Source organism: Crinia signifera, chromosome 8 (genome assembly GCF_055691185.1).
Source record: "Crinia signifera chromosome 8, ASM5569118v1, whole genome shotgun sequence".
In the NCBI taxonomy this organism is placed as follows: Eukaryota; Metazoa; Chordata; class Amphibia; order Anura; family Myobatrachidae; genus Crinia; species Crinia signifera.
In genome coordinates, this window is record NC_139224.1 from 144,600,820 (window position 1) to 144,627,512 (window position 26,693).

Consider the following 26,693-nt stretch of genomic DNA (forward strand, 5'->3'; position numbering starts at 1 on the left):
TTTATTTAAAATATTTATTCTGTATATAGAAAAAGTAAAAAATAAATAAAATAAAAAAACATGCAAGTATCACTTTCAGTTTTAGAAACTCTCGTTAATATTTTTATAGATCATCAGCGTGTTAGAAAATAAACAAATGTTAATGAACAGGATGTTCTCCAGGTGACCGTGTACTGAGGACAGCTGGGGGGAGACTTGCATTTGTTGGGTAATGAAATGCCCGGTATGATGGCTGCCCTGTCCATGTACAGTCTATAAGGTAGCGTCACATTATTTCTTATGATCCCGCACCAACTGATTGACCGGTACGTGTCCATCCGTGACTTGTGATCGGATCTCTGGCTTGTGCTTCAGTGCAAACACCAGGGCGCGGACCGTCCTGCGATAGTGAACATTAATCAGCCGAGAGCTTTGGTGGAAAACTTCACGTTCAATACATTCCGCCAGAGAGTCACCGACCTGAAGGGAGAGAATAACACATGTAATCCAATGGATGCAACTGGAGATTCATCAAATGACGAGGGGACACATTATACAATGGCCACTGCGGATTGCTTGGCTAGTATATCATATAGTATGTATACAGAATATTTAAGAAAAAAAGGATGTCCCTCATTCAGACCAGTTTAGCAAGGCTTCAATTTTTGCAGATTGACAAAACCATGCACTACAGGTGGGGCAGATGTAACATGTGCAGAGAGAGCGTTCGATTTGGGCAAGTCCATTTGTTCCTATGCAGGGTAAATATTGTCTGCTTTATTCTTAAACTGCAATATAGATATCAGTTTGAACACAACCCACTCAAATCTAACGGGTGCTGGATGACCTCTCCACAAGCGGGATTCTAATGGTCACTATACCGACATCGGAATCCTGACTGTTAAACGCCCAACAATTGGGATCCGGACTTATAGGGGCTATTCTCCCTCCTGCATGACCACCATAGAGAGAGAGTAAAACCTGTGGTGAGCACAGTGCTCGCCCCTCTGTCAGAGTATCGGCAGTCAGGATTCCTAGGTCGGTGTACTTAACGTCAGAATCCCAACTGTTGGGCCGCTATACCACACCCAATCTAACTCTTCTGCACATCTACCCCACCTACAGTGCAGCATGGTTTTGTCGATCCGCAAAAAGTGAAGCCTTATAACAGGTCTGAATTAGGCCTTGCTGCATAGAGGATTGTGCTGTTCAGCCTTATATTAATAATGTTAAATTCTTGCCTGGAAAACAAAAATGGGCAGTGACTTTCCCAGTTAAAAGAACACTATATTTTTACAATGCACCTATGTTGTAAATAGGTAAATATAAAATGCATCAAAGCTTGTAATAGAATATATTATTGTAGAATCATTCTAGAATCTAAATATGGCACATTCTTTGCCTTTTCTTTTGTGCAGTATCCAGATTCAACCTTGGATTCAGCTTTGGGACTTATTTTAGTTTTATTTAACTGAACAATAATTTAAGTTATTATTGCCCACAAATGAAATAAAATATTTGTACACAAGTCTGAATACATCACAGATTCCCCAGGGAACTGCTGAATTTCTATTCAACCTCGGTCCTGCCCAAAAAACGGCTGCCTGCGCAGTGTTCCTCAGGGATGTCATTGGTTTCTAGTGACCAGATAGACTGAATTTCATGAATAGCATCAGCCCGGTAGCCCTTTCTGAGTGTAGGTATTCTGCAGACTTTAGGGCTCATGCTGGGTTGAATGTTAGCCCCATTTGCAAAGCAAACATTGGGGGAAATTTACTAAGATGGGAATAAGACTTCACATGTGATGTTGCTATGGGCAACCAATCAGAATCTACTTATTTATTTAGCACCCAAGATAGTAGACAGGATCTGATTGGTTGCCCAGAGCAACTTCACGTGAAGTCTTATTCCGATGTTAGTAAGTTTCCCCATTGTGTGTTTAGCCCTGCCCACGCTTCCTAATCACGTGTACACAAGCAGCGGCCATACAGATCTGTATGTATTTCACTCCCATCTCCACCTGAGCAGGCAGACCAGGGGCGATCACATAGGCTCTGTTCAGTGAGGGTATGTAGGAAGAACTGCGGGATAAGAACACTTGGCCGAACCATAACTACAACATAAAAGCATGGATTCAGTGTGTTCCTCTGGTACGGTTCCTACCTCCTTGTGTAAAACCTCACAGAGCATGCGCCTGGCATTGCTGCGCAGTTTCTCCGTTGCAGCATCACTCCTCACTTCTATGGTTGGTTTGCTGCCGTTTTTCTGTATATAGGTTTCCCATTGAGTGTGCACTTCCTTAGCGAGGTCAGCTACGTCCTTGTCACAGTGTACCTGCAGGCTCTCCACTGCCTCCCCTGTGATGGGAACACATACTGTTAGTACTCACAAAAATAATTTGGTGATGACCCCATGGAAGAGATCAGAGATACAAGTTCCTTTACATTATTATTAATAATAATAATAATAAGCAACAGCAGAAAACCCATAATCGTAGGTGTTCATAAAATTTGTCTGATAGAAAACCAAATGCTGTATATCATGGGTCTTCAAACTGTGGCCCTCCAGATGTTGTGAAACTACAAATCCCAGCATGCCTTGCCACAGTTTTGCTGTAAGGGAGTGTTAAAACTGTGGCAAGGCATGCTGGGATTTGTAGTTTAACAACATCTGGAGGGCCACAGTTTGAAGACCCATGCTGTATATTATAGTGTAACATGAAGCTCATGGCTGCAGTTGCTAATGTGACTGTACCAGGACCCAATAGGAAGGCCACTGCGGTTGTTTCTATGTTGTAAATTAATAACAAATGGTGTTGACCTCTTGACCCCAAGGCAGTCATGCTAACCGCTATGTTACTGTGCTTCCTAATAAATGTTTATCATCTGGGAACATCACTACTGCTGCTAGGCCCAACTTGGACAGCAGCATTTGTGGATACACATTGGGAACAGTAACAGACCACATATAATAGTGTTCACTCTAGAAATTGTGCCTGGCAGGGCACCGGGGGGCGGGCCGGGGCAGCCGACGGCACACTTGTGGGCGGGCCCGACCGGCGGCGTCACTAAAGTGGGCGGGCCCGACCGGCGGCGTCACTAAAGTGGGCGGGCCGGCCCGCGCCGAAGATGCTGTCACCACAGGGGGGAGGTGCCTTGATGCCGGGGAAGCGCCAGACATCGCCGTCTAAGGCGGCGCTGGGCTTCCCCATGCAAGGAGTCGGGCAGGCACCAGGCTGTATTAGCGGGGCAGGGCGCATTTTGCCCTTTAAAAAACGGGCAGGGCGCAGCGCCCCGCTAAAACAGTCTAGCGGGAACACTATATAATACTACTAAGTGTCATTGTTTAACTTACCAATCTCTATTGAACACTGAATATTGTGAGGCACTTACATACATTATCTACAAACAATCGCAGAAATGTTTTACCAATTTTGGTGGAGCGGATCACTTCCTCTGAGGGTATTTTCTTCTTCAGCTGCTGCAGAGTGTCCACGAGATTCTCTTTGGTTTGGTTAGGCAGCTCCAAGATGCATTTCCATCTCTTTATATCTTCCAGGACAACAACTCTCTAAATAAGACAGCATATCAGGCAGCTAGAACGCTAACACGGAAGCCTTTAAAGCGCATGGGACCTTATTCTGGTCCGTTCACAGGTGGCATTCGTTCAAACAGGGACTGATGTTTGGCGTATGCACAGCCACATTTCTGCGCATGTACATTAGCCTGGGGGCGTGGGGTGGCAGCCAATAGTTGCGCCCATGGGAACGCTGGGAGTTCCCATGCTAATCGGGCCGTGATGTGGGCTCACAATTGTCTGAGGTCGTCCCTTAAATACCACACCATTTAAGCAAGCACCTAAACAACTACTTATTCATCTCATTTCAAATTTGTAGTAGCAAAGCATATATATATAAAAATATATATATATATATATATATATATATATATATATATATAAAATCAGCACACACATCCCTAAGTAATAAGTAATTTCAGGACACAGGCAAGTAACTAACATTTCACGGTACTTCAGATCTGCTTGCTGGGCTGCGTATATTCACTGCCTATCAAGCAGGGTAACGTCACCCTGCTGCAAACATGCCCACCCTGCCAGTTGAATCCCCTTGGGACTCTGCGAGCGGATGTGTACACATGTGATGTATCACATGCAAGCCTAACGCCCGGGGGATCACACTGCTGTGAGAAGCCACCTCTGGCACTTTCTCTTTATTTGAGCCCACAAATTAAAAGGAAGTATCCGCACTCTTCTTATCCTCCTACTCTACTACCTCTCCTCTTGATCCTATACCTGCACAAGTCATTCAAAATCTATCCCCTGTGCTTATTCCAACCTTAACTAAAATCTGCAATCTCTCGCTCTTGCTACTGGTACTTTTCAATCTCTGCTCAAACATGCAGTGATTACTCCCAATCTGAAAAAAACACAATTCTGCCCCTTACTCTCTCTCTAACTATCGTTCTATCGCTCAGCTCCCATGCCTCTCCAAGCTACTCGAGAGACTAGTCTACTCTCGCCTCATAAACTTTCTTAACTCTCACACCCTATTAGACCTGCTTCAGTCAGGCTTTCACTCTCAACACTCTGAGACAGCACTGACTAAAGTGGTGAATGATCTGGTAACTGCTAAGTCTAAAGGCCATTACTCACTACTTATTCTTCTAGATCTTTCTGCTGCATTTGACACTGTGGATCACACTATTCTCTTACAAACACTACACTCCCTAGGTCTTAATGATACAGCCCTTTCCTGGCTCACATCTTACCTATCTGATCACTCTTTCAGTGGTCGCTTTTCTGACTCTACTTCCTCTTCACTACCTTTGTCAAACGAAATTCCGCAAGGCTCAGTCTTAGGTCCTCTGCTTTTCGCCATCTATACTTCCTCGCTTGGCAAACTAATCAGCTCTTTCGGATTTCAGTATCACTTATATGCGGATGATACTCAAATCTATCTATAAACCCCGAGTTGTTACCAATGGTTTTGGGCCGAGTCTCTGAATGTCTCCCTGCCATCTCATTTTGGATGTCTTCTCAAGCTCGTTGCTTAGGGGTCATCCTTGACTCTGACCTGTCCTTTCTTCCCCACATTCAATCTGTCTCCAAATCATGTTACATGCATCTAAAGGGGCCCACACACGCACCGATCCCGGCGGTGCGATGCTATGCGATGGGGTGCGCTGATCCACTATGCCAGCCCTCCATTGGTTACCTGTATCTTACCTTATTCAATATAAAAAACTTCAACTAGCATATAAAGCTATTAACCATACTGCACCAGCATATATCTCCTTACTTATCACAATATATCTCCCATCTCTACCACTCCGCTCTGCACAAGATCTGCGTCTCTTCTGCATGGATCACTAGATCCCATTCACTATTACAGGACTTTCATCGGGCTGCTCCCATCCTATGGAATGCCCTTCTACGCACAATAAGACTCTTCAGGCAAGCCTATCATATTAAAGTTCTTCACGCATAACCCTCTGAGGCACTTATGTATTATATGTCCCTTCTGGACTTGTAACTTGGTGGGACTGCTATGCTACTACTGGTGCCTGTCCTTGTGTTTCCCTCCTATATCCCTATAGATTGTAAACTTGCAGCAGGGCCCTCCTACCTCCAAATCTGTCTGTTGTTACCCAGTTTGTTTTATCACTGTCTACTATTGTAAAGCGCAACGGAATCTGCTGCACTATATAAGAGACTGTAAATAAATAATCCCGAATCCCAGGATTGAAAAAAATGCCCCAGGATTACCATCCCTAGACCTGTGTTACCCATTCACACTGCACAGCCCCCTAGGAAAACCTTATTGTAACTCAGGTTGAATTGCCAGGTTGCTGGACCAGGGATTCTTCAAAAGGCCCTTGCAGTGTGAAAGGTATACGGTGACAGTAGCTGTAGTGATATGACATCTAAAATTTTGCCCTTCAAATTTAAAATAACCCCTCCAACAGGATTACGTAAAGGGTGCTAGAGTGAGCACTAGATTGTAAATTCCTGGGACAGGGATTGATGTGAATAAGTAAACAACTTTCTGTAAAGCGCTGCGGCATCTGTGTACACTATAGAAATAATGGTACTTCCTCATCGGCGGGCACCACTTATGGTACAGAACTTACGTAGCGTACGGCGCACCACCCTGGGTCCACGCCACCATCTATTACCTTTAGTAAAGTTGTGGTGAGCGAAGCGGAGTGAGTCACCAAGGGGGAGATTCTCTAAGAATCTCCGCCCCCCATCGCATACTTAATTATCGCATATGTTGTAACATATGCGATAATTTAGGCAAAGGACAGCTCTTGCGTTAAGAGCTGTCCTTTGCGGTGAGAGTCGCCGGGTCCCAGCAGGTCCCGGCGGCTCTCCCCTCCATCACACACCCGGCGCTGCTGCTGCTGCTGCGCCGGGCTCTCTTCCTCTCTGGACCCGGAAGAGGATCATTGCAGGGAGGAGGTCACAGATCCGGGCAACACTGCGCAGTGCTGCCCGGACACAGGTGAGGGGGCGATGCGGGGGGTCGGCGCGGGGCGGCATGCGGTAGAAGCCCATTGGCTTCTATGGGGCATCGCCAGATTTTTCTGGCGATGCCCCCCGCTGCGGTAACCCGGCGGGGGATGCTTACAGCATTCCAAAATGCGGTAAAAACCCTGATAACGGGGTTTTTACCGCATTCCTTGTTTAGAGAATCTCCCCCCAAGTGCGAAGCGTGGCGAACCTGTAAGGGGACGATGTTGCTATGAAAGCTGCTAAGTAACTGACATAAGCGGCGGCCACAAAGATGAGGAAGTAACGAAATAACTTAATAAACAACCATATAATGCCCCAAATTTGTTCCAGCACTTTCTTCAGACAGGTTAGGTTCGTTGTCATTCTACTCCTCTAACTAGCCACTTGCTGTGGAACTACAAGTCACAGCATGTCCCAAGCCACCACTAGACTGACCTTCAGGGAATGCAGAGTGGCCTGGCCCAGGGAACCTGCACGCTTCCCAGCTGGAGCTCTGCTTCCCGGCGCCTGCTGTCCGGGATTCCTGACGATGAACCTGTCCATCTGCCAGTAGTAACTATGCCTGTCCGGCGCTCTCCTTCCCGAAGCGCCATAGCTGCGTCGCACTCTGATGACGTAGACAACAGCAACGCGCGTCTGCCGCGACATACCCGGATTCGGAGTGCGGAAGCTGATGAGAGTGGAGCAAGATGGCCGCCGTCAGTTTGAGTGTTTGGCTAGCAGCGCTGCTGATATGTTTTACCCGAGGGGGTCTCGGGTCACTGGATACTCTCCTGGGGGACAGCTCGTCCTGTCATCATGTGTGTGAGGGCACCTACCCCCTGCACACCTACCCAGAGGTTAGTCATGGGCCCATACCCAACGCCCCACCCCAAGGGGCACCTCCTGTTTGTGTGTGCACACGTGTATTTTAGAGACTTTAGGCTGTAATGATCCGTACACGCTATCCGAAATGAGGCATCGCCGATATGGTTCACGATGTTGGCGGTGCCAGGAAACAAATGATCTGCGGGTTAAACACTGAATAATATTAATCAGTGATGTCACTGGGATAGCTGCCGAAAACGCAGCCACTGACGATGTTGTCAGATTTGACCACATCTTCAGGTGATGGGGGTTAATGATATAGTGCGTACACATTGAACAATATGCACAATGATTATCATTAACGATATTATTGTGCATTTTGGTAATGCAAATTGTATCCTGTGTATGGGGCTTAACCCCTTCACTGGTGTTTTTTTTTTTATTTTTAGGGAGAGGTCCTCACAAGGCAGGTCTCCCGGGGCCGGCCAGCGCTGCCCGGCCCTGCCCCGGTAACATGGCTGTGTGTGGCGTGACGTTAGGAAGTTCACACATCCAGGAATAAGGAGCCGGGGAACGTCTGAAGCTGAGCTCAGCACAGTAGCGTTGCCCTGCGCCAAGGAGGGGGAGACAGTGGGAATGTCAGCGTTACCACTGAAGCAAGCATAGCCCGGGATGCAAGTGAAGGGGTTAAGCTTCAATGGGAGAGACATGTGTAGATATGTGTAAATGAGTCGTTTTGTATAAATAAATAATGTTGATGATGATAAATACCATCACCCACTTTACCTGTAAATATGTATACAAAGTTGAGTTTGCGCTAAATTGAAGATAACATATATAATTACTTTAAAAAGGGAGTGTGCATTTAATAATACATTAAACACAATAAAATAATTATAAATAATATTTGATGAGGGAAGTAAAAGCTGCGTCCAGAATAATTTTAAGTATTGGTAACGTCGCCTTAATGAGTGCAAAGTCCTTCTTTTTGGGCCCAAAAAAATTAATCCAGGTAATTGCCGGTATTGTGGTGTCCCTTTAAAATGCATCCTCCAATTATGGGATGGGGGTGGCGTACCTCCCAACTGCTGGAATATCTTTCCTCGAAAAAGCTGCCGATAGCAGCGAAATGCGTCGGAGACAGGCACCCCCCTTTCCCCCACACTCTGCTCATCCAGATACCACCTGCAAATCACCTAGCGTGCCATCCATCACCAACGGGATATCTTCCTGACCAAAGTTTCCACTCAGGCATGGCACAGCATCTTGGAGGAAAGCCACCAGTTTAATCCTGCCTTTATATATATGTTGTCATCAATTTAGCTTAACCTCCACTTTGTATACATACATTCTTATAAAGGGACTGACACCCCTCTTTTCGGTTGTCGCTTGACAAAGGCGCCCCAACAGATACGCAAGTTCCTGTTTCCAAGTTTATTGTTTACCTGTAGTTGAAGCTTTATCACTGGTCCCTTTAGGACTTCCAGGCCTCAGGTCCCTATACCATACTGCTCATTTCCTGGCAGCTTGCGGGTCCTTGTTCCCCCCAGAACATTAGGTACTTGGTCAGGTTTTCAAATAAAGTTTAAGATTATAAATGGCTGAACGCATTTTCTGTAGTAAATATTCAATCTGTACACCAGTGGTAGACGGGGTCGGATACATGAAAGTAAAAATATATATTATTTTATTTGGGAAAGCAGAAATACCTTCTTATTATGGTTTATCGCCAACCTTGTGGGTGCATGTACTCTGGTATACATTCAATTCTGACATGTACAATACTAATTTAAAGGAGCCTACACATGGGGAGATTTGCTGAGCGATGCTAGTGATGTGTCAGCGAAGTGTGCTGTGCGATCTGTCAGGGCCAGTGTTCTCCGGTGACAGCACTGCCCTAACACCAGTGATTATAGATTTATCCAGCATGTTGGATATTAATCACCGGGCTATAACGATGCCTGGGGCATCAATATAGACCCTACATACGGAGCGATGTAGGGGCATTTTCTGTTTACTACTCCATTTCAGTCTAAAGGGGCCTACACATGCCCCTTTAGACTGAAATTGGGTACTAAATGTAGGAAAATATTGCCAGCTGGGTTAATGTACACAAGTGCTTGCTTTGGTGAATGTCCTCCCTTTTTTTTATGGGTATGGATCATTAGGTCGACAACGATTGGTTCGACATGCGGAAAGGCCGATATGTGTCTAGGTCGACATGGGGTTTTTCACAGGTTTTTTACATGAATGTCGACACAGTTGACATGGGCACTGAAATGTAGCACCACATCACCTTGCATGGCTCGCTGTGCTCACCATGCTTCATGCCCTACCACCACGCCCTAATGGATGGTAGGGCATGAAATACTGCCTTTTGACTGTCGAGCTAGACCCATGTCAACTCAATGCTTGTCGACCTAATCACTGTATACCTTTTTTATACACCCATTAATAGATCATTCAGAATGTTGTGAAGACCTACTGGATGCATGTACTGTATTTGTTTATCTGCTACCACCTTTTCATGGGCAGTTTGTCTCACCTGGCCTATTTGTATTCCTGACAGAACGTCCCCATGGACAGACCAATATTAAGATCTATCACTAAATATTTTTATATAGAGCAGTAATGTTTTCAATGATGTTTGCAACATGGCATTATAATTCTTCTGTGTGCGTTCTTACTGCCTGCAATAACAGTTTTGTTTGTTTTGTTGTTTGCTTAAGGCAGGCCACATAATCTGTACACAATGGTCAATAAGAATTGCTCACTTGAAACAAATGTATTTCTTCTTGGTGCAACTTTGTTGTATCATCTGTTTTGCATACATAAAATTGTGAGAGGTCTTGCAAAACCCATCTCTGCACTATAGTTTATCCAGCTGGCACCTGCCTATACTGTACTCAAACCCCCCACCACCACACACACGCACACACACCCCTACACAATTCTACATCTACTCCTGCCTCAGGGTTGTCACCTGATGCTAGACTGTAAGCTCTTGTGCACCTCCTTCATCAGCCTAACCTGTACATTTGCTCAGGTTTTGTATAATTTGTCACTCTGACTTTATGCCGCTGTTGCGTCTATAGACACCATATTATATAAATGACTTATGGCTGTGGTTGTTTTGACACACAAACCAGAAAAACCAGTTGCATGCGACACGTTCCACTTGCTTGTCACTGAAACAGCATTACAGAGCATGGAATACAATGTTATGACTTCATACTGCTGCTCACCCCCACCTGGTCCTCAAGTACCCCCCAACAGTGCATGTTTATTGGGTACTTGTTTCCTAGCATGGCAACTGTCGTATGCCATCGCATACCATTAGTTAAGGTACACGATGGGACCCGATATTAGGGTTTTAAGAGTTTACTGTACAATTTTAACATCAAGTCGCATCGCATGCCAGTACAATGGCATGCGATGCGACGCTGTCAGACCCGATTTTACATTGTACAGCCACCCTGATGGGTGATTACTATGTTAAATGCACCCCCATTGTTAACGCCACCCCCACTATCCACGCCAACCCGAAGTGTGGCGAGCGCAGCGGTACGCGTCCTCCGACCTTTTCATACCCCCACTATCCACGTCGGCGTGGAGTTTATTTTAGATAGTGTGGCGAGCCAAGCGGAATACATGTAAAGTAATCCACGTCCCCTCGCGGTGCTCACTGCGCTCGCCACGCTTCGGGCTTGGTGGCTCGCTGCGCTCGCCACACTGTATAAAATCAACTCCACACCAACGTGGATAGTGGGGGTACCGCCGCCGCTCGCCACGCTTCGGGTTGGTGTTCATAGTGGGGGTGGCGTTAACAATGGGGGTGCATTTAACATAGCAATCACCCATCAGGGTGGCTGTACAATTAAAAATTGTGTCTGATCGCATTGCATGCGATCGGGTCGCATGCGATGCGACCCAATCAGATAGACCCGATGCCGTAAGATAAAAATCGTGGGCGCCGTGCTAGGAAACAAGTACCCTTTTTTGTGCTGTATACTGTATATCCGGAGTGATGTGCACAACCGCGTAATGCCACTGTCTGAAGTGCTTCCTATAACCGCAGTTCCTGTTTTTGCCGTGGGTATTAACTCAGCCCACTGTTTACTGCATTCAGATTTTTGTAACCAATGTTACTGTATAAGACATTTCATATGCAAGAATTTAGAGCACCATGGCCAAGTGCCTGGGAGCTTTTCAGTTATTTCCTGTGGCAGAAACTGTTTCCGGCAATAACGCACAGCATGTCTGGTCACAATAACCCCCCCCCCAGCATTAACACTGGTTTCTGCTCACACCTCAGAAGCAGAAATCCGTGATTCAGTTATGCTGTGTACACTCTGTGAGATTTGACATTGGATTTTGACTATATAGTCAAAATCGCATGCAGATCGCACAGCTTTTTTACCTTGCATTACCGATGCACCCTCCCATGACAGCACAAATCGAAACCCAGGTAGACACGGCAGCAATGACTATATACAGCAACTCTAATGCCGATTGTATGAATTGTATGTAAATATTACAGTGTTAGCAAAGATTGCATAGCACTTGAATCTTAAGTCGAATAGCAAGGGAATCTCACCGTGTGTACACACCATAAGTGCTAGTTCCAGGCAGTAATTGAATAGCTCCCTCGAACTGGAGCTAAATACCTGTGCTTGAATTGAATAGACTGGTCTGTGTCGCATTTTTAGGGTGATGTAACAGATTGCAAATGTAAACCATATGAGTACAAAACCAAAAAATGGTGCTTGGCAACAATTAACCAATTTTTTACTACAAAAAAGCTTATTAAATAAACTTGCTGGGCTAAACCTAGATATGCAGGGTCTGTATTGTTCTGCAAAGTTACAGCTATCTGTGCTGTTGTATATGCTTTAGCTTTGATCTCTCCATAGGAAGAGGAGCTGTTTGCCTGTCACCGAGGCTGTCGGCTTTTCTCTATCTGTCAGTTTGCTGTGGATGGAGATGACTTAAACAATACAAAGGCGGAATGTGATTCAGGTGAGGAAACTCACAGGTGTACAATAAGGATGTTTGAATAAGTGTTCTGTAGGCTTTATTTTCCAGCGCCCACCAATGCTACAATGCATGTTAATCTTAAAAATCACACAACAATGCATCTATCAGCCAAAACATTAAACACATTGACAGGTGAAGTGAATAATGTTATTTATATTTTTACAGTGGCAAATGTCAAGGAGTTGATATATTAGACCGTGAACAGTCAGTTCTTGAAGTTAAGGTGTTGGAAGCAGAAAAAATAGGCAAGAGTAAAGCTGGGTACACGGCAAACCATGCAACGTCATCAGCGGTTTGTCTTGATCTCCTGGACAAATGATGGTACTTATGTATTATCTGGGAGCTCGATTTTTTCATTGCATGCCACTACTTAAGGCATGCGATGCGATTTTTCATTGTAAAGACCGGATTTTAAATTGTATAGTCAACCATGGGTGATTTCATACCCCCACTATCAAACTACGCATGGAGTTGATTTTATATAGTGTGGCGAGCCACCGAGCCTGAAGCGTGGCGAGGGGACGCGGATTACTTTACACTATATAAAATCAACTCCATGCGTAGTTGGATAGTGGGGGTATGAAATCACCCATGGGTGACTATACAATTGAAAATCGGGTCTTTACAATGAAAAATCGCATTGCATGAATTGTATGCCACTATATTGCATGCGATGCAATGAAAAAATCGGGCGCCCAGATATTACATAAGTACCCAAATGATATAGATATACACTGTGCCATTGCACAAAGGACCTATCAATAGATTGTGCATCGATAGGTTGTTTGGTCAGTTAAGCTCTGTACACACGGATAAATATATTGCTGAGTGTTCCCTTTTTCATCAGCAACCAGAGATGGTCGCTGATGAAAACACAGCGTCTGTACTGAGCTATTACCCATAACGATATGCAGTGTAGCTAATGTCAGGCTATTATTGGTTGCCATAATCCATATCACCGCACATATCAGGCAATTGTCCAGGTACAACCGTGTAATGTTTGGGTATTGAAAATCTTCCATGAGATCTTTTTAATGATCAGCATGGCCGAAATGGTGTTTGTAGTTGGCCGCTGTCGGCCTCTTTGACCAGTCATCCTATGACTGCACTAACAAGCAAACCTGGAACCAGTAGAGTGGAATTGGTGGACCTCATCCAAATTTGGTCATCTACATTGATGGCCAAATTGAGTGATAATCTTATTGCTCGACTGCTCAGCAGCCAAATCTACTTTTTTCATATAAAACAGTTTAAGTAGTAGGTTTATCATTCATTTCAAAGGTAGTGAGGTTACCGATTCATACTTGTATAGAAGTAACTGCATGTGTAACATCCCCCTGTCTGTATGACGTGGTTATAGAAGTATATAGCATGTGTACCAACAACATATCTGGTCTATATATAAGAAAACAAATTATCGTATGATGTTGCGAGACCAATTGTATCAAGTGATGTCATCTTCTGTATACATCACCGGCAACCATTTATGCCTTATGAAATTGGCTACACATGCTTATTTATTTGATTAGATGTCACACATTTAGAACATTGTAGCAGGATGTCCCGTTAAGACCTATAGATGGAGCCTTCTTCAGCTAGCTTTCTCTGGACCATGGTGATCTATGGCTAACCAAGGCCTATTGTCCTCAGCTGCACTACAATACATAGAACAATACAGTAGGGGTTTTGCATAGGATTTAGTCCGACAGCTCTGGCTCACGTAACCCTATTAAGGGGCTAGATGAGGATGGCTCTATCTGTAATTGAAGACTAAGGAAGAGGGGTAAACGATTACCTATTGCTAGTCATGGCATCATACTGTTTTCTCCAGCTTGACGTGAGACTCAATCACATTGGCTTTGGCTGCAGTAGCTTTTTATAATATCCTGTTTAGTGACCCATGTTCTAAAGATGTCTGTCATTCATTTTCCTCCAGCCTGTGTTGAAGCTTATCCCAAGTCCAATGAGCAATATGCTTGTATCCTGGGCTGCCACAGTCAGATGCCTTTTGCAGAGAAGCGGCAAGAAGAGGTAAGTACATATTGTGGCTTCCCTCTTACGGAGTGTTTCTGGGGGTTACGGCCATTACCACAATGTAACTGTCATCTAGGTGAAGCTTTTTGTTGTTGATGTTTACAGCTGTCCGATATGGTCCCAAGAATCCACATCCTTTTCCCTCTCACTATGGTCAGAGCTTTCTGGAGCGACATGATGGATTCTGCGCAAAATCTCATTACATCGTCCTGGACCTTCTACATACAAGCAGATAATGGGCGCATCCTTGTAGTGCAGGTATGGGCCAGATGACCCTAACAGTGCCCTTTCCATTGGGAAGTTTTACATTGAGTAACCTCTACATGGGAAATATATCATTTGTCAGATGATGTGCTAATCCCTCTGCCTGTAATAAGTCACACCAAACTCACAGTGGCTAACAGTCTATCACATTTAATGCACGCTACCCATACATTAGACGGATTCGGTATGAAATACCTACGGTCAAAATACCGACAGCTATTGAACGACGGTCAAAATACCGACATTTAAAATCCCGACAATGTCAAAATACCGACATATAGAATGTAGACAGGTGAAAAAGTCAACATGACTTTCGGTCGACAGTTCGCGAGGTCGACATGGGTTTTTTCACTGTTTTTTGACCCGAATGTCAACACAGTCGACCTGGACACAGTTGGAAGTCAACCGCAGCCCCTCGCATCACTCGCAATGCTTCGGGCACAGTGCCTCCCTGCGCTCGGCACATTATTTTATTCTCCCACCACTCCCTAGTGGATAGTAGGGCATGAAATACCGTCTGTCGGCACGTCGGCTCAAAAAGCAGTGAAAAAACCCCTGTCGACCGAAAGTCATGTTGACTTTTTCACCTGTCTACATTGACCTTGTCGGGATTTTAAATGTCGGTATTTTGACCTTGTCGGGATTTTGACCGTCGTCATTGGTTGTCGGTATTTTGACTGCATCCCCATTAGACAGTGCTGTTTGCTTTTCACAAAAGGCTGCTGCACCTGTAGTAAAATAAACACCTAAACTGTACCCTCTTTATGATTTGAAATGACCAGAATGTATTTAACTTAGCAGATCCGTAACCGTACGTAACTACTTCTGTCACACTCTGTAAATTCAGACGATTCATTTATTTATTCATTTAGTTTCATGTTGCAATTATAGAGTGATCATCCTATTGCACTAAATTCTGCTCCATATGCTATTTTTGAATCATTCATTTTCATTGGAATAGAAAAACTATGGCTTCCATCTATTTTTATTTTACTTTACTCTCCATCCTGCATCTGTGCCCCATCTGCCAGAAGGTAAAAGGGAGGCTGTGCAGTCAAATTAAAACAAGGGTTCAGATTTATTAAACTCGGTGAAGGGATAAAGTGTCTGGATTTTATCACCGGCCAATCAGCTTCTAACTGTGAAGTTACAGGCTTGGATTGTACAAGTCCCATTATGCCCTGCCACAGTTTTGCTATTAGGAAATGTTAGACTAGTTACTAGATTAGTCTGACAGTATTTCCTGTGTAGCTGTGTTTTTTTACAGTGCTATGATAAGTGCATTATGACCTATTTTTTTTTTGTGTGCCCTTCTTTTACTTGTCCTGTTCAGTCTCCACCAGAAATCCAGCAGATGCCACCGCTGCATCTAGAAAACCCATCCGCGAGATCGAACATGCTGGACTCGCTATCCTGTAAGTCTCCTGTTACAGGAACGGATTAGGCTGCTTCAGGCATATTTGGCTTCTCTTGTGTTAGGAATCCCATTAATCAGGTGTGTTTGGTTCAGCAGCAGAACTAATGCCTGGCAATTCTGTCGGAGAGGGCCCCTGGAGCCGTAGAGCTGGTCTTCTGGAATTGGAAGGAGGAGAGGGGATTATGAAATGTTTCTCCATGTAAGTCTACATCCTACCTGTACCTCTAATTCTTCCATGCATGAAGTTGTTGTTCTAGACCCCTAAAAGAACAGTGCAGGTAGATGGACTAGGACTAAAGGACCCCACACACTAGAACAATTTTTTGGCCGATTTCCGACCGATCGTCCGATATATCGGATGGTTTTTTTTATCGATAATCGGCCGGTTATTGCCGATTATCGGTCAAATCGGCCGATATATCAGACGATCGGTCAGAAATCGGACAAAAAAATCTAGTGTGTGGGGGCCTTTACACTTTTATGATACTGTAACCTGAGTCCTTCAGCTGTGCAAACACTAATTTGCCACATCAGCCTTGATGTCTGCATCATGCCACCCCCTTTGTGTAACACCACGTTCCCTGTGTACATGCAGCATGTTGTTTATTTTTATTGTGGATGATGATTTACAGAGAGCATAAGGGGAGGTGGACTTGTTCAGCTTCCAATACAATGATCAATGATCCCGCTGTTTCCAGTACTCCAGCTTGGAGACGGAGAAGAAAACCCAGTAACATACCAATATAAGATCACCGCTATCTGCGTCAAGGGTCACTAGATGAAGTCATCCACCCCTGAGAGAGCCCCCTACCTGTCACTCAATTTGTAACCGCCCCAGCGAGGGAAAAACTCACCAAAGGGTTTTGCTCCGGGGGTTTGCACATGAGCGAATATTTGCATGCGCACACCCCACCATAAGGGGCAGGGCCAAATTCAGACCTGTACGAAAAGGTCTGAATCAGTCCCTTAATTCCTTGGTCAGTTTGATTTAACCATCTGGGGTGAGATTAAATAGGATGAGAGATTCAGAAAGTGAGAGATTTAGGAAGAAATCTCCAGGATTTTTAAAGCGGCAATCATTTACACCAGTTTACTTTTGCAGTGTAAATGATTGCCGCTTTAAACCTGGAAATTTCTTACCTAATCTCTCACTTTCTGAATCTCTCATCCTATTAAATCTCACCTCTGGACTGAAGCATGAATAGCCTGTAAAACCTGCACTACTTGCCGTGCAGTTATTGTGCCTTCCACCACCCTTCACAACCTTTGTACAGTTAATACACACACATCCTAGTTTGTAATGTATTGTCCTATCCTCCATCTGATGCACATGTGTTGTTCAGTGTGTACACTGACACATTATATTGTATTTAGCAGTAAGTAGATCATCTGATGTGTTGTTCAGTGTGTACATGGACACATATTGTATTGAGCAGTAAGTAGATCTTTTGATCTTTTTAATTGTGTTTTCCGCTGAAGAAATCAAGCCCATCTAAAGGAAATGGCCAGTTAGCGATATCGCCCAGACCTTGCACTTCCTAGTGATGGTCGGCCATTGCTCTAACATCAGTGTTCCGTGGGATTACAGAGCTATTGATAGCTGAGTGCTGCACAGATCTCAGACATTGGGCCGCCTTGGATATATTACAGAGTAAGGGCGCAGCCATAAATGGCAAAATAAATTATTGCGACTGGCCGTTAACCCCTTCCCGACATTTGACGTACATTTACGTCATGGTCGGGATGTACTTCCCGACACATGGCATAAATGTACGTCATGACTTCTAACTGTCACCGCGTCTATAGACGCGGTGACAGTTTGGAGATGTCTGCTGTCCCTGACAGCAGACATCCCCCCTCGCCGCCCAGGGGGGGCAGGGGTGCCCCCCCCGGTCGGCGATCGCTGCGATTGGCTGTTCAAAAGTGAACAGCCAATTGCCGCGTTTTCTGTGTTACCGGCGGCTAAGCCGCTCGGTAACACAGAGATCGGTGGTGATCGGTGCTGTTAAGTACAGCACCGATCACCAGCCCACCCTCCCACCTACCCGGCAGCCTCCCTCCCTCCCACCCGGCAGCCTCCCTCCCACCCGGCAGCCTCCCTCCCACCCAGCCAGCAGCCGCAGCGCCAGCCCCCCTCCCACCCCCCCGCCAGCCGCAGCACAGCAGCATAAATATGAATTATAAGTGAAATGGGATGAACTATATATATATATATATATATATATATATATATATATATATATATATCTATCCTTTGTAAATCCAATGCACTCACAGTTTTTTTGTAATTTCCAGGGGCGGTGCTCCCATCAGGCACCCAGCTGTCGCCGAGTCCAAATTACATAATCCAGGGGTCCAGGGCACTCACCAAACTCAAAGTCTGCAACAAAGTCCTTTATTATCTCATTGCTGAGAATAAGCCGACGTTTCGGACCATACAAGGTCCTTAATCATGGCAGTAATCCAACACAAAAGCACAACTGTTGTGCTTTTGTGTTGGATTACTGCCATGATTAAGGACCTTGTATGGTCCGAAACGTTGGCTTATTCTCAGCAATGAGATAATAAAGGACTTTGTTGCAGACTTTGAGTTTGGTGAGTGCCCTGGACCCCTGGATTATATATATATATATATATGTGTGTATATATATATCTGTAAAAGAGATGAGAAAAAGCGCCTCCTAGTGCAGTATCTTCAAATTTACTTGATACCCTTCACCACACGTGAGAGTTTTCACCCCAACAAATTGAAGGAGTACCGTGAGAGGTGGTCCTCAACCAATTTATTAGAACCTGTTTGTATAATGCCCTCCCAGGCAGATGTTCACCGTCCTGGTTAACGACTTCTCATGGAACCTTATACACCCCACTGTTATATTCCTCAGGCAAGTAGGTATGTATTAAAAAGCAAAAAGGAGATGATAGTGTAATATGTCAAACAACAATTTTATTACACCACACAGTGACAACTCCGTTGCCCTTACAATGTTTAAAATGAAAAACAGCTTATCTGAAGAGTGCTCGGCCAGCACTATTGAGGTCAGTCAATGTTCATAAAAGATATCCCCAACGCGTTTCGTCCTCCGCACATTACTGCTGGACTTCTTCAGGAGTGCACTCCTTTGAGCCAGAACTGCATTTTTGTGTAAAAAATTACATTTTTTTTTTTACACAAAAATGCAGATCTGGCTCAAAATTTTTCATTTTCGCAAGGAATGAAGGAGACAAAGCACCCCAAAATCTGTGCCCCAATTTCTCCCGAGTATGGCAATGCCTCACATGTGACCAAAAAATACCAGTTGGGTGCATGGCAGGACTCAGAAGGGAAGGAGTGATATTTGGATTTTGCAGCACAGATTCTGGTTGAATGACCCCTGAAGCACCCATACAGTGGAACCCCCCCACAAGTGACCCCATTTTGCAAACTACACCCTTCAGGGAATTCATCAGGGGGTATAGTGTACATTTCAAACCCCCAGGGGTTTCACCAATTTTGATACAACTGAGCTGTGAAAATGAAAAATTAAATTTTTTCATTTTCACAGCCCAGTTGTATCAAAATTGGTGAAACCCCTGGGGGTTTGAAATGTACACTATACCCCTAAATGAATTCCCTGAAGGGTGTAGTTTGCAAAATGGGGTCACTTGTGGGGGGGTTCCTAAATTTTAGCATCTTATGGTGCCTAGAAACCTACATGGTGCCTAAAAAATAATCTCATAAAAAGGAGGCTCCAAAATCAAGTAGGTGCTCCTTCTATTATGAAGCCTGTGGTTTGGTCAACGTGCACACTAGGGCCACATATAGGATATTTTTGAAAACAAAAGAATTGGGGGAATCAATTTTTAGTCACATTTCTCTAGTAAAATCTACTGTGTTCCTTAGAAAAATGTATTAAAATTGCAAATCTGCAAAAAAAATGAAATTTTGAAATTTCACCTACACTTTGTTTTAATTCCTGTGAAACACCTAAAGGGTTAACAAACTTCCAAAATGCTGTTTTGAATACTGTGAGGGGTGCAGTTTTTGAAATGGCATCATTTATGGGGGTGTCTCACATACAAGTCCCTCAAAGTCACATCAGAACTGAACTGGTCCCTAAAAAAATCAGTGTTTGAAATTTTCTTGAAAATTTGAAAATTTGCTATTCATATTGTAAGCCTCCTAGTGTCCAAAAAAATTAAAAGGAAGTTGAAATAATGATGGAAACATAAAGTAGACATATGGTCTATGTTAGTTATTAACTATTTTGAGTGGTATGATTATTTGTCTCACAAGCAGAAAATTTTCCATTTTGCAAATTGCTAAATTTTCCATTTTTTTACGACATTTTGGTATTTTTCACAAAAAAACACAGACTGTATCGACCCAAATTTACCACTAATTTGAAGTACAATGTGTCACGAGAAAACAATCTCAAAATCACTGGGATAAGTAAAAGCAAAAAAAAGTTATCTCCACTTAAGTGATACATGTCAGATTTGAAAAAAATGGCTCTGTCAGGAACGCAAAAACTGGCTGTGTCAGGAAGGGGTTAACAAACTATCGATGGCCGTCCCTACTAGCTGTGCTTGTGTGTTGCTGCACTTGGCACTATACATTTTAACAAGGGGGGGAGGGGGGGAATGTTCATATTTGTTTCATTGAATCGTCAAAATTCATAGGTGTCCCATATTCTATTTCAAAACCATATTCTGCATTTTCCTTGTTTTTAACCTGTCTTTTCTGTTCATTACATGCTGATACCGATACATAAATCCAATCTATCCAATGTGCAATTTCTAAAGGCCCCCACCACACTATGGCGAGGTATCGCATGCAGCCTCACATGCAGCACACACAGATGGAGCCCTTTTCAACTATCCTCCTCTGAAAATCCATGGCGAGCCCAAGGCCTGTTGTTCTCAGCTGCAATACAATACATAGAACAATACAGTAGGGATTAGCAGAGTAATCCTATTAATAACGTAATCCTATTACAGGGATAGATGAGGATGGCTCTATCTGTATATATAGAATACTTGGCCAATATTATTATGACAGTCATTTAACTTTTGGTTTTGCAATAACGTGTTTTTATTTAATTTCCTCAGGAATTCTAACTGGCTGCTCACAGCGACACTGCTCCTGTCTATCCTGGTTCTGCTTTGGATATGTTGTGCTACAGTAGCCACTGCCTCAGATCAGTATGTCCCTACCGAGGTAAGCATTGTCCTTAGCAGGGGAAGGAAATGGGCATATGTACGTATGCTGGTACCCAGTCCCTAGCATGTATATATAATCTCCTTACCTTGTGTATATTTAATACTGTACTGTATTTGCAGCTTGATTCATATGGTTGCTGCTACATACAGTGTTTCTATAAATTTCATTAAACCAAAACAGATTGCCACACACTTAGCGATTCATTGTGAGATCTTTTTATTCTTCTGAATCTTTCTTACCATCCAGCATACCTCCTCATAGTGGCTGCTGATACACATTTTCAACACACTGCGCACTCCCGTACCTAAGACATTAGACTACGTTCTTGGCTATATTGCCCATAGACCCACATGTTCAGCGGTTCCTGGTGACGCCACTGAACGGTATGGATTACCGATTTCCTTCAGTGTGTAGGAACAATATCTGGACCTGCGGCCGATATTGTTAATTATATTGTCAGTGGCCCCTGTCGACCAGGGTCTAAGGGACTTCAAGTTACATGCTGGGTTTCAAAAAATTACATTTAGGAGCTTGTTGGCTGGTCCGTCATTACCTTCCACAGTTTGCCAGACTTAATACTTCTGCCCCTTAGTGCCTAAAGCCCCACACACACTAAAGCAGTACTGGCCCAACCTGCGGCCCTCCAGCTGTTGTGAAACTACACATCCCAGCATGCCTTGCCACAATATTGCTATTAGAGAATGCTAAGGCTTGGAGCAGGGCATGCTGGGATGTGTGGTTTCATAACAGCTGGAGAGCCCCGAGTTTGCCAGGACTGCACTAGAGTATATTGTGAACAATATTGTTCAGAAAGGGGATTCTGAGGGATACGGTTCACAATATCGTCTAGTGTGTACACTCAATTTCTTTACCAATTATTGAGGTCTTCTGAACTTACAGGTCAATTAACTGCCTGTTCAGCGGCTGATATTGTTCATTATATCGGCTGCGGACTCCCATCATTTAGGGGGGTATTCAATCTGAGGGTCACGGCAGTCGAGCTTGCTCGACCGCCGTGACCCAGTCCCATTCTCGGTCAGCTCAACTGTGAACATGCAGGCGGGATTCAATGTCCCACCTGCCGGGGAACGAGAAGGGGGCGTGGCCACGAGTTGCGGCCGGGAGGAGGTGAGCTGCAGCCGGCAGCTTTTCACTTCCCGGTTGTTCTCGGCAGAACAGGCCCGACAGCTTGTGATGTCGGGCTCGTTCTGCCGAGATACCCTGCTCAATGCTGTCGGCGGAAGACAGCATTGAATAAGGCCCGGCAAACATCTCCCTGACGGGAGATGCTCGCTGGGGATTGAATATCCCCTGGAGTGTGTATAGGGCTTAAAGGTGCAATTTGAGTTTTAGTACACTATATAGTCACAAAGAAGTATTCAATCCTGGCTGATCTTTGCAACAGTCGTAATTATCATTGAGAACTTATCCAATTTCTGCCGCTGCAGATCTACATTGTTTGTCGAATTATCATCCGTTTCCGGTCAAACCCGTTCCCAAGCCGCTCGCCATCTAATGATTTTCCCTGTGTGTGCAGTCTTTGCGTAGCCCAGGACTTAGCGGCTGCGATAGAATCAGCCGGAGCGGATATCACACATCCTCCCTCTGAACTCCTGACACTCCCTGAAAACATCAGGTTACCACCCCCAAATTGTGGCTTCCTGTCAATCGCCTTGCAAACGGACAGTGATCAAAAAGTATCAGGCTTTCATCACAGGACGTGCTTGCGCATGTATTCTAGGGGCCTTACGCATACGCAGTTTATAGATAATTGCCTGATCTGCTTATTCAGAACTGTGCGACTGGGTCTGCATTAGGCCCATAGTCAAAATTGCAAGAGCAAGGTACAGGTCTACGCTCTCACATGGAGTGGGACATTAGATTAGTTATACCCCTTTCAGATCGAAAATGCCGGGTCACGACCTGGCATTTGCGCTAACGTTAGGCTGTCAGCGACCCCTAGAACTGGATCCTTGCTGCGGTCATCCGGAAGCCGGGCGGCGGCACCACCTCATGTAGGGGCGGGGGAGGAGGCACCACTGAAGTGACACTGCTGCCTCCTATATAGCAGTGAATGGGACCCCGGTTACCCGTACAGACTGCCCAGCAACCCACCTCCGACCCGGGTAAAACCGTTCTTTTAACTCAGGACGGAATGCCGGGTTGCTAGACCCGGGTTTCGCACCGCACAGAGACCCGGTTTGACCAGGCAAAACCTTGGGTCAGACCCATATTATTTGTGAAAGGGTTATCGATTTAAATCTTTCAGAGGGTTCACTGGGTCACTAGCCAAGACTGTCCTAGGTCCTTGCAAAAGCTGCAATAGTTTTTGTTATGTTATTGGTAACTGCAATATGGAGTCCGACCAAACCGTTGCAAAGGAACCGAACAATCTGGGTTTCCATAACTACAATCCCTTATCTTGGTACCTGTCTGTGTATAAACCACAAACTTAAACATTAGTGAAGGCAGTTTGCTTGATACCTGAAGTCCCCGTATCATAGATGAACCTGTTCAGCAGGTTATTCTTTTGTTCTTATTTTATAGGTTAAACACTTTAAAAGCGCTGCTAAATGAAAACACGGGCCGGTATCAGCCGTGATGGCAGGGCTGCCCTGGCGATTATATGTTCACCGCGCATGCGCGAAACTCCATGCGGCCACAGCCAGCAACGGCCTGTGATCACAGGCCATACATTCGCTAATTGACAGCAGTCCAGGGTTTGCGGGAGGCACTCCAGCGTTTCATGGGAGTGCCGCTCAAAAACACAGATGGGCCTGGCCGTTGGGAGGGCTGCTGACATCATCCGTGCCGATAAAGTTTTGACTTACCAAACAACACAATCCAAGTGGCGCCTAATAATACATAAAACCTACACAAAGTAGTAATATTTATTACTCAATAAAAAAAAAAGGCCGCATATTAGTAGATTGCACATAGCACGGACAGTGTATCAAAGCTCCGGGGGTGCACAGTAATCTCCTTAACGCGTTTCACCGCTCACACAGTGGCTTTTTCAAAAGGCAAGGACTCCTTTAATGGTGAGTAGATTTTTCCCTCTTAGGACGCCTGCAAAGCCATTTGCAGCCATGCACAGGGGAGGCCCTTCTCTCCGGTAACGTGTGGGCTAACATCGCGGGGCTGCATGGGCCCCCAAGTGATGGTGTACCATCATTCAGTCCTGCCCCTGAGCTTGTATTGTTGTTGTTATTGTTTAACCATAATAAGAAGAGATACCATTTTTATTAGACCGGATGATAAAAAGTCAATAAATCTATGACCAATTGTATAGAATAAGGGAGTGCAAACCACTCCCACAGATGGCACTGGGTGAGTGGTGGTGATAAATGCCGTGTCAGAGTGGTATATAGTTCCGGACAATTGCCCAGCTGGAAGCTAGTATTTACCCAATAGTTGTAGAAGTCAATAAAGGTCTGTAGATTAGCAAAGATGGAATTGAAATGGGGACCTTGGGTCCTCTGAAAATTAAGGCTGGTCCGGCGTGAAATGGTGGAAAGTGCTCGACGTGTTTCGTTGTGACAATCCCTCACCGCCAGGAGCTGAAAATAAAACACTAGTTGCTTAATCACTAAGAGACGTACTAATTAATGGCTGGGCACAACCGTGTTGTGGTTTGTTTGGTAGGAAAAGGAGGATTTAAATGCCTGCTACCCCTGCTATTGGAAGCTGTCAGTTGCAGCCATAAATGTATATTGTTGTTGAGAGCATCATTGCTTTATAGCAGGCATGTCCAACGTTGGCCCTCCAGATGTTTTGAAACTACACATCCCAGCATGCTTTGCAATAGTTTTAGCATTCTCTAATAGCAAAACTGTGGCAAAGCATGCTGGGATGTGTAGTTTCACAACATCTGGAGGGCCAACGTTGGACATGCCTGCTTTATAGCTATATCTGTAATTGCAATCCTTTGTGTCTTGCAGAAGCTGAGTATATATGGTGATATGGAATACCTGAATGAGCAGACACTTCACAAATACGCTCCTTCATCACTTGTAATTATGCACGGCGTTCCCCAGGAGGATGAAGATGCCGGACCCTTACCCACCAAGGTGGACTTGGCCAAGTCTGCTATATAGCCTGGCATTCCTCACCTGATTTCCTCTCTGTCTATCACAATGCGAAATGAAAGAGGTGATACAGGATGACACAATCTCCCCACCAGATTTACATACTCCTGCAAGCGTGTGGGAAATGGGAGCTCTTAACTATAAGTATTGTATGTTCCAGTCTAGAACTGGATCCAGTGGTTCTGGCTTGTCTCTGGGGTGTGGGTATAATTTTGTTATAGGGGTGGCTAATGTTTTCCTATATCTTAACTTTACTGTAAACTTTTCTTACACAGGCAGGTCATTATTCTAATGCTCTTGGTTTGAATCTGCTTAGCAATCCTCTCCTGTGCGACACACAAGGCCTCGTTCTCAGGCTTTAAGAGTGTGTGATGCGTCTTCTGCGTTCACTGTTCAGTGCTTAGTCACTGTTTAATGTAGGGGTTTGCGTACAGTCACTTTGGAAGCTGTGATCTGTAATATCCTCCCTTGTATTATACAGGGAGTTCAAAAAGTCCCTCTGCAGTGACTGTTTATTAAACCGGTCTCCCTGCAGAGAGTGGGGTCTCCCTGCAGAGAGTGTATGCTAAGTAAAATGACAACATAATGGCTTGTAACAACTTTATTGACATGACATAAAAGCAAAGTTGTACAGTTCCTATCTACATTAAGTGTTGTCCATCTCTGCTCCCCACAGCTGCATAGGAGATTTGCAGCCAGAGACTGCAGAGGGACTTTTTGAACTCCCTGTATATGGAATGCAGCAGAGCATCCGATGGATTACACCTCGGTACACCCTTGTTAATGAGCCTGCCATGATAATTTACTATATATTCAGCTTATATTTAGAAGTTTGACACAAGTTAGTTTTCAGTTTAGTTTAGAAGTCCCCCCAAAAAAGGACTGATAATGAATTGCACAGACACTTTCTTTGGTTTTAAAATATGAAGTATAAATATATATATATTAGGTTAGGGCAGAGGAAAGCAGCTTGCATCTTGTTAACTGTCGTAGAACTGTAAATCCCAGCATGCCTGACCTGAAGCTGCCAGGCCACGCTCACACTCTGCAATAGCCAGTGAGCCGTAGGATGTTTTTTTCCCCTGATTTTAGAATTCTCTTTGTTTCGAGTTGCTGTTAATTGTACTTGCTATTTGGCTAACATAATAAAGCTCCTCCGATAGGAGTACAGAGGAACATGAATTTGAAGAAGACCTCTTCATGGTATAAGATCATCACTACCACCAATCTCTTGCTAAAAAAATAAAATGGGTTGTGGGATTTTTTTATTTTTTAAAAGTACAGTTTTCCTGTAATAAAATCACTAAATGTGACACCTACAGGTCCTGAA

At 44.4% G+C, this 26,693-nt stretch overlaps 2 protein-coding genes across 3 annotated transcripts; one reads left to right on the plus strand and one right to left on the minus strand.

Moving 5' to 3' along the window:
• Positions 1-7,176, minus strand: TCEANC2 (transcription elongation factor A N-terminal and central domain containing 2). The gene is made up of 4 exons (XM_083157337.1): positions 6,949-7,176; positions 3,408-3,549; positions 2,143-2,336; positions 1-459 (listed from the first exon to the last, which is right to left on the minus strand). Exons 1-4 carry the CDS (start codon positions 7,159-7,161, stop codon positions 271-273), a joined length of 738 nt encoding a protein of 245 aa, XP_083013463.1. The 5' UTR covers positions 7,162-7,176; the 3' UTR covers positions 1-270.
• On the plus strand, positions 7,154-26,693 carry TMEM59 (transmembrane protein 59). 2 transcript variants are annotated; one of them, XM_083157335.1, is made up of 8 exons: positions 7,154-7,352; positions 12,234-12,339; positions 14,294-14,388; positions 14,497-14,649; positions 15,989-16,070; positions 16,166-16,271; positions 21,164-21,272; positions 25,217-26,693. In XM_083157335.1, the coding sequence occupies exons 1-8, from the start codon at positions 7,203-7,205 to the stop codon at positions 25,370-25,372; spliced, it is 957 nt and encodes a 318-aa protein (XP_083013461.1). In that variant the 5' UTR covers positions 7,154-7,202; the 3' UTR covers positions 25,373-26,693. The 2 variants fall into 2 exon arrangements, with proteins under 2 accessions (XP_083013461.1, XP_083013462.1); XM_083157336.1 differs by having other exon boundaries at positions 16,169-16,271.

Coding starts and splice junctions, on each gene's coding strand:
- TCEANC2 (XM_083157337.1), bottom strand. CDS start 7,161: ATGTCGCGGCAGACGCGCGTTGCTGTTGTCTACGTCATCAGAGTGCGA. Junction 2,337..3,407: donor GATCCGCTCCACCAAAATTG/GTAAAACATTTC, acceptor TTCCCATCACAG/GGGAGGCAGTGGAGAGCCTG. Junction 460..2,142: donor GTGAGGTTTTACACAAGGAG/GTAGGAACCGTA, acceptor CTCTCCCTTCAG/GTCGGTGACTCTCTGGCGGA.
- TMEM59 (XM_083157335.1), top strand. CDS start 7,203: ATGGCCGCCGTCAGTTTGAGTGTTTGGCTAGCAGCGCTGCTGATATGT. Junction 14,650..15,988: donor GGCGCATCCTTGTAGTGCAG/GTATGGGCCAGA, acceptor TGTCCTGTTCAG/TCTCCACCAGAAATCCAGCA. Junction 16,071..16,165: donor CATGCTGGACTCGCTATCCT/GTAAGTCTCCTG, acceptor TGTTTGGTTCAG/CAGCAGAACTAATGCCTGGC.